General features: G+C 50.4%; 1 protein-coding gene across 1 annotated transcript; it reads right to left on the bottom strand.

Moving 5' to 3' along the window:
- Nucleotides 1-5936: 5936 nt before the first annotated feature.
- On the bottom strand, nt 5937-8171 carry LOC104627626 (aquaporin-2-like; the record flags this gene model as incomplete). The annotated part of the gene is made up of 3 exons (XM_010295956.1): nt 5937-6139; nt 7068-7182; nt 8007-8171. Coding segments are annotated over 3 exons (483 nt in total), but the record flags the coding sequence as incomplete, so codon positions are not given.
- Nucleotides 8172-8555: the final 384 nt, after the last annotated feature.

The raw sequence follows: 8555 nt of genomic DNA, 5'->3' as shown, positions 1-8555 counted from the left end.
GGTGGGATTAGCGCAAAGCCTCACCACTTTCTAGCACAACGGGATGTCTCTGTACAGGCGTTTCAGACAGGGCTTTCAAGGATTTCTCTTATCTAACCCACCATCTGCTTGCGCTCTCGTTAAAGGCAGGGATTACTCTGCTGGCCTGAGGCTGATGGTGTTTCCACCTTCTCCTGCCCTGGAGCAACGAGGCTTTTGCTTCCCTTTGTGACCCCACTCGGCAAAAACCCCCGTGAGACCCGAGTTTGGCTTTGGGGGTGTCGCCACGTCCCTTGCTGCCATCCCACCGCTTTGGCTTGAGCTGAAGCCGTCCTCGGCCCTCGGTGCTCGTGGTCACAGCGACCTTGTAGCCCGTGAGCCTGTAAACAGGGATGATGCTATTGAAGTGCTGAATAGTGTTAATGCTTAATAGCAGCATTGCTCTGCTCTTTGCTTAGAAGTTACTTGGCGGTCTCTAAGGTGTACGAGTGGATGCAAATGCTTTGGGGCCGGTCTGCAATGGAGATGCCAGCATCCTTAATAATTAATTTGCACTGAAATCATCATTAAGTCATCACATGGGGATAATAATGTGTATCAGGGAAAGCAAAGGGCCGGTTAGAAAAAAGACCTGTACGAGATGACACGGTGAGAAAGCTGGGGTTGAAACCCTGGCGTCCTGATTTTCAGGTCTAGCCCTTGCCGGCAAAGCCACCTGCACCAGCGGCATTAAGAGGCTGCGTTTCTGCTCATCTCGAGAAATACTTGGAATTCTTACGGGCCGGCAGCCGCTCGTCAGTGTCCTCGGGATTCGGAGAGAGCTGCGTTTGAGGCGCTGGCGTTTTTCCTTGTGAAATGTGTTTGCTGTGGAAATGCCCTCTTTGCCCACACAGTCTCCTTTCAAGATTGCAAGGAGCGCGCTCGGGAATAAACGCTGGAATGATGTGGGGAGAGGGCTGCCTCTGGGAAAGCCGTCTCCCCTCGGCACCTTGGCAATGCCTTCTGCTGTGCGTGCTGCTGGGGCGGGAAGGCTTGGAGCTGGCGGAAGGGCAGGGGCAGCTCTGGGGTGGAGGTGGTTGAGTTGCATGAAGGTAGAGGGGAACTGAAAGCACGACCAGGCTCCAAAGCACCTATAAATCCCACAAACAACGAAACAGAGAGGGATGTGGAGACTCTTAAAAGCTGAAATTCTCACATGATCACCTGGTTCTGAGAGCCCAAGACTTTGCAAAGCAAAATATTGGTGGCAATATGTGGACAGCTGGTTACCTTGGTGAGCTGGAAAATCAGTTTTTCACCCCATTCTGCCTCTCGGACCCAGAGCAAATGCATCAAGAAATTTCTCAACTTAAAAATTTAGATAGTATATACAGGTTAGGATTTAATGAGATTTGTGGTGGTAGCATCTCTTGTTGCATCAGATCTGGAGCTAAAGATTCTTGCACTGAGTGGTCTCTGGAGAAATGTGTGAATTTTCTTTAGGTTATTTGTATTCCTGGAAAATCAGGCTGAAAATCAAAGTCTGGTTTCACACCCAGACTTTGTGGGAGAGCCTTGTGAAATGGGACTCACTGTAATTCTTGAAGAGATAGGAACTAGCTGGGGGTTTGGCTTCCCCCGTGGAGCATCAGCCACCTTCTGAGAAGGTCTGTGGTCCTTTCCCAGACTAGACCTGGCCCTACCTCCTCCTCTTGCTCTCCTGGATGGATTTAGCCTCCCTGTCCCTCCTCAAGGAAAACATGCTTGGGAAATATTTCTACATATATAAATATATCCATAAAAATAATGACGTTCCTGCATCCTAGGTCGGTCACGTCATTACAAGGCAGGTGCCAGACGGGAGCTGAATGCTCACATGGCCTTGAAGATCCAGATCTGGAGGAATTGTACAGGGTCAGGCCAAGAAATTCAGAGCAGAAAGCTCAGCTCTAATCTCGGAGGTTTGAAGCTGGGCTGTGCTCTTTTCCTCTGTCTCTCTACAGCAGTGAAGCGGTTTGCCCTGCACGACGTTCTCCAGGGTACCAGTGGATTTGGTGTTATCCGAGGCAGGCTGGTTTTCTTCCCAGTTTCTCCTAGGCGAGGCACTGCCCTTTCCCCGTGTGCAGCCACGTGATGGAGAAGCGATTCAGGTGCTGGGTTTGAGGTCTGCGCCCTTGGGACAGGCTGTCTCAGCTTTCTTTGGAGCAGAGGTTTGGATGCTTTCAGATTGCTTTCACCCACCTCTACAGAAGGTAAGAAGTCAGCAGGTAAGTGTTGCAACCCTCCTTCACGGCGTTTAAATGCTGAAATGAGGGAACGTCTCACTAACTACAAGACGCCTGTAAGAGGCATCAGTACGCATTTCGTGAGGTCAGTGGCGAGCTGCTGGTGTCGAAAGCACAGGAGAGTGCAGGAAGGGAGATGTCCTTCTCTTGAAAATACGATGATACTTTTCAAAATAACATTTTGCACATCTCTGTCATCACCTTTTGCATCTACCGCTCCTCCCCTGGGTAGGGTCGGCGTGTTGGGAAACATCGTGGTGCCTGGCTTTGCTGCGGGGCACCTCCCCGGGTGCTGGTCCCACGCTCTCTCCACATCTCCAGCTCCTGAGACACGGCCAGTGTTTGGGCTGTGTGGCTTGGGACCCCCGGAGACCCAGGGGGACGGAGAGCTCCCCAGAGCCGGCCGGGGGAATCATCTTAGGGAACCGTGCGACCGCGCCCTGGGAGACAAGGCAATGGTTCAGGAGGCGTTTCTGTGAAATCACAGATTTCCGCTGAAGACATACGGTATTTTGGCATTTAATTGGTATCTTAAAGCGACAGGATGGGCTGGATATGGCAGCGAAGTCAGGGAAAGGTGTCTGGGCATGTTTTGACTTTTCACAGCACCCCAAAGGGTGTGTGGAACACACAGTGTTTTGCACAATACAAAACACACACAGTGTTTTGCAGAATGACCACCCCAAACCTGATCGCGCTGAGGACCTCCAAAACCAGAGGTGGGACAACAGGAGGTGAAGGAAAGCCTGGTCTCAAGTAACAGCAGGACGTAAGAAGCAATGTGATCTGAGATGCATCGTACAGTGATTTTCGTTTTGATTTCATGGCCGTACTATTTATCACAGGTCCATGATGAAGCTAACGAAGGTTGATGTATGATGCAATATATATTGCAGATATTTATTGTGGAGTCATGAGCTCGTGGATAGGCACGGCTGTGTGGTTTCAAATCCTGGCTCAAAGCATTCCTGTCGAGGTCTAATATACAAAGTGTTATCAATTTAGCGAGGTTTTAGGTTGGTCTGTGGCAGCTCTGATCTCCGGGTTGCCGATCCTGCCCTCTAATTTGAGTTGCCCTGGTGTAAATCTGGAACGACTGGCTTGGTTTCCTGACGGTGCAAGTTTTGGAAGTGTCGTTGAAGTCAATGACGCAGCTCTGCAGAGAAGGTAAATTCGCGTTCCCGACTGACTCGAGAGGACTTAGGCTGCTTCAGCCATCTGAAAATCTGGTTTAGTGAGATTGCTTCGCGCTAACACCGGCGTGCTGAGAGCAGCATCGGGCCGGGCCGGAGATCAGCGCATCCGAGGGTGCTGCTTTATTTTGTGGGTCCCTGTTTCGAAGACGGGGGTTGCTCTTTTAATGTCACTCGTGCACATCAACAGGTTGCTGGCACGAGGTGGCTGCACTCGAAGCCAGACTGGGCTGCACTGCGCTGGTGGCTGTGGGGTTTAGGGTCTGCGAGGTTTTTTTATATGACCGTATAGATATTTTATGACCATAAATGTGTCATTATTTGATTCACATGTACTAATTCAGTGGATAGAAGTGAATTTAAAGCACTTTATTTGAAAGAGTACAGTAATTATTAGACATTAAAACTCATTTTTGCACCTTGTGCGGTTTAGGTGGGTCTTAAACATGGTCAGGGTGAATAATAAATTAAATGCTTAGATCTGAAGGGGAAGAGGCATGTAATTAACTTGAATGTTGAAAAAAAAATCAGCTATATGGGATTTTATACAGCAGGTCACTGACAGGATAACTTCTGGGTAAGTTTCTTTGGGTTTTCCTGACATACATGGATTTGTTTTCCCTTGAAAAGTAACAAAAATAAAAAAAAACACCTTTTAAAACTGAGTATTTGGTGATCTAAATACAATTTTACACTCTGATTGACTTGAAACGTGATTTGAATTCCCATTGCTGAGAACAGACAGATTTTTTGACGAGCCGTTTCTGAAACAATATTCAAATGCTCCTTTGCCATTGAAGGAACAAAGTGGAAGACCAGAATCGGTATTTTTGCTGTGGCAGAGAAGGGTTAAACCGGTGCTAAAGCTGCTGCACTTGGAGAGCAGCCTTCTGGGGATATTTGCATTCATTGACTAGTAAAATGGATCCTTGGCTCCAACGAAAAAAGCTCGGTCTCTGTGATAGCGTTTCTCGCCTTGCTTCACGGTGCGGCATCAGGGACAGCAGTCGGCAGCTAGAGGAGGTGGCGTGGGAGCTCCTGTGCTCTCAGCCTCACTTGGTACGGTGAGATGAAGACCACGGTAACACCTGGCCTGGGTCAGATCAAAGCCTTGTTTACTCCTTTTCTCTCCAGCAATAGCCATTAGCACATGTTTGAGGAAGAGCACAGCGAGGAATAGAGGAAATTCAAAAGGAGAAGACGACGGGCACAAGTAAAGACAAAAGAAAAGCGTCATGTGGTGGTGGTTCATGTCAACACAGTCGAAATGATCAGCCGTGTTCCTTATGATTTGGAACTGGGCCCGATCTTCTTGAATATTTCCAGTAACAACCTTAGCAGAAAAAGCCTGAATGTGGTGACGACATTTTGTGATGGTGCAATGCTGGGGAGACATCACCAACAGAAAGAAGCATTAGGGTGTCACACTGGAAATGTATGACTTTTAGGCTGAGCAATACAAATGGGATTAAATTAATGATTGAAAGAGCAAAGTTGCATCCCAAAGACAGCCCAAATTCTTTGACTAGGCTGGGGACCACAACCAGGTCCTGACAAAGAAAGGGGTGGGATGGTTACGAGGCTTTGGTGTGATGCAGCCATGAAAAAGGTCTGGGCTGTTGGAAGCAGGTGATGTGGTAGAAGCGGGTGTGATAAAGATCACACTTTAAACGCTTTGTGTTACTCATCTGAGAATCTGAGCGGAACAGGAACAGGAGCAAGCGAGCAAAAACCAGGGAGAGCGATGAAGCATCGAAGCTGGAGGACAACGCTGTCCAAGAACAAACGAGCCATGGACGAATTTGAGCCGAAAATCAGGCGGTTTCTATTGTCGCAGGAGAGAGCAGTTGCGGGAGATCCCCGGTGGGGTCAGCAGGGACTCAAGGACACGCTTCCAGTTCCGCCTTCTCAGGAGAGCCTCCATGGCAGCGAAAGCCATCCGCGTCCCGCGGGCGGTTGTCAGTAGCCGCAGCAAAACTTCCAGTCCGTGAGATGGCGGCGGCACAGAGCGAGCGCTCCCCGCGCGTGCGGGCGGCCGGGGGAACTGGGAGGCAGGGGAGCGGAGTCCAACAGCGCTGAGGCATCGGGTGGCAACCTCCACACCCAGCAAATGGCTGTAATAACAACCCTCGCGGTGCCCCGGAGCTCTTCGTGAAGGGCAGCAAACTCCACCGCGCACTAAATCCTGCAAGGGGGACGTGGAAGGAGCCGGCGCGGGGTGGGATCCCAGCGTCCTCGTTCCTGTTACTACACTGGTGGTTTTGATTTAATGCCATTTCCCCTCAGCATCAGAAAACCGTCGCCCACGAGGGGAACGGGGAGACAGAAGGTGTGTTGGGCCGTCACAGTGCATCTCCCCAGGAGATGTGTCGACTTTAGTCCCCCAGCAAAAATGAAGGGAGAGAGGGGAGAGGTGAAACACTCGTCGGAAGAAGCACCGTCTCTAAAACGGGTGCCAGAGTTTTCCCCAGCTCCCCTCTCGGCCTGGGGGAAGGTTTGGCTACACTTTCTCAGACATCCCCCTCGGCAGGGTCTGTGGGGAGTGAAGCTCCACCGACTGCCGCCGACGGACCTCGCGCTCTGCCCAGTCCTCCTCTGGCTCGAAGCCTTTGAAGATGGCGAGTCTCTCTGAGAAGGTTTTGGCTTGCGGGAAGAGGATGTAATTGTAGATGATGGAGGCTGCTGCTGCAAGAGAAGAATCAGGTGAGCAAAAGCCAGCCCGAGTCTGGAAAAAGGAGAGGAACCAGGGTCTCCAAAGAGCACTGCAAGGGGCTTACATTCCTTCCTACCCTGTGTGCATCAGGAGCAAAATGCAGGAGCCAGCTCTGCTTTGGCCATCACTGTTGACCTGAACTCACATCCATTGCTGTTGTGCCTGAATATACCTAACAGAGAAGAATCAGGTGAGCAAAAGCCAGCCCGAGTCTGGAAAAAGGAGAGGAACCAGGGTCTCCAAAGAGCACTGCAAGGGGCTTACATTCCTTCCTACCCTGTGTGCATCAGGAGCAAAATGCAGGAGCCAGCTCTGCTTTGGCCATCACTGTTGACCTGAACTCACATCCATTGCTGTTGTGCCTGAATATACCTAACCATCTTCTTCTGTCTTTCCTCCTCTATTGAGAGTTGTGTGATCTTCATTAATGATATGCCCATCATGAGCATGCTTAATGATTTGGCTTCCTCTGGAGAAGTGTCTTCCAAGCCATTTACATATTGCTACAGAGAGGAGGAGGCTGCCAGCTTGGGCTGGACACCTCTGAGCACATCAACCTGAACCACCACAGCTCTGGCTCCGAACGTACTCTTTGCAGATGGAAATGCCTGGAAGTGTTCCCAAAGGAGCGGGTGGAAAATGTGTGCCCAGATCCAACCGGAACCAGGAAACATCCCTGGGACTGGCAAGAAGAGCTCCCCACTCCATGGGTTTTGCTTCTTTTGTTAACAGTCAACAAACCACACACCCTCTTCCTGTTGCCGTGCACCCTGCTTAGATAAGCCAATTAAGCACCCAGCAGCCCCACCTCTTTTTGCTAATCTCTACATGTCTCCTCCAGCTGGGAGCTGGCATGGAAATGCCAGGAATCTGGCTGGTGCTGTGGATTTCTAGGAATACTTGTAATTTGGGGCTCATCCCACCAAAACAACACATAGACCTGCTTTCTTACCCAGTGGTCGCTGAAGTCTCCGACTATCACAGCAGGGGCAAAAGATCTGGCGGGATTCATGGAGCAGCCGGTGTAACGGATCTGCCGAGAAACACCACACATTGTTAGCATTAAGCCCTTTTAGCACATTTTAAAAAATCCTGGGGTGTTATTAGCATGATTCATTCACTGAGCTGATGTTTCACCCTCCAGCATGCCTGTTCCAGGAAAAGGGATGCTACCAGCTTCCAGCACCTGAGTCAACATGGGTGAGTTGTCTGTATTTGCACATCTTCTGTATGAGCACGTCCTGCGCATGGTGCAACTTAGCTGCAGGTTGGTTGACGTGTCCTGCAGCATGACCAGGACTGTGGGGACAAGCTCCTGCTGTGCCTATTCCTGGAGCACGTTGCTACTCCTTGCCACTGAAGACTGGAGAAGGATAGTCCCGTAGAACTATGGGATTGCAGATAACCAAGGATGGAAGATGTGGTGTGAACATCACTATTTCAATGCATGCACTGAGAAGCTGGGAGTGTTGGGGGCTGCTTTGGTGTCTCATCCAGGAGGGTTTTCCCTGGGTGTCCATCCCAAATACCTCCCAGTCTCACCATGGTCTCAAGTGCCTCAGTTGCTGACACATTCACTTCACGATAGAAGACCCCACTGATCCCCAGGAGTTCCCTGCGGGGCTCAAGGAGCAGCAGAGCCCAGCAGGTTAAATGTTTTCATGCTCAATAAAAGCTGAGCTCAGGCTATGGCTCTGTTACAGCTGTGGTGGGATTTTTCTCTTCTACCGACTGGAAAGCCATGGGGACCACGAGCTACAAATCTCCAGCCCACCCCGGAGCATGCAGCCAAGCAGGCTTTGGGCACAAAGGCAGAGACAACCCAAAAATCTCTGTGTTTTAGCCCATTCTACCCACCCCAAGGAGATGCCCCACGGCAACAGAAAGACCGATGGACAGGGCAGGAGAGCCCAGGTTGTCCTCCCGGCGTTCATCAGTAGAAGCGAAGATGCACAGGACCAGCTGGAAGGTGAGGAAGAGCTCGACAGTCACTGCCTGCCCCGTCGTTGTCTCATTGTGCAGCTGGAAAGGGAGAAAAAATGTGTCTCAGGGATGGGGAAGTTTGGGGACTGGGTTGAAAATGTGGAGGGTGAAATCCAAATAAAGGACAACCAGAAAAGGGCATAGGAAATAGGTGAGATTTTTGGCACCAATATGAAGAGGAGGAAAAATTGCCCAGGTAAAAGGAAAAATGGGTCAATGGGTAATATTTGATTGACATAGCAGGAAATGGTGGTCAATGGCTCAATGTCCAGCTGGAGATCGGTGATGAGTGGTGTCCCTCAGGGGTCTGTACTGGGACCAGGAGTTTACCTATCGTCATCAACGACACAGGCTGTGAGATCCAGTGCACCCTCAGCCAGTTTGCCGATGACGCCCAGCTGAGCAGTGCGGGTGACACGCCTG

The sequence above is a fragment of the Phaethon lepturus genome, unplaced genomic scaffold (genome assembly GCF_000687285.1).
Source record: "Phaethon lepturus isolate BGI_N335 unplaced genomic scaffold, ASM68728v1 scaffold22690, whole genome shotgun sequence".
In the NCBI taxonomy this organism is placed as follows: domain Eukaryota; kingdom Metazoa; phylum Chordata; class Aves; order Phaethontiformes; family Phaethontidae; genus Phaethon; species Phaethon lepturus.
Note: the sequence above shows the minus strand (reverse complement) of the source record. Positions and strands in the feature narration are given on the sequence as shown.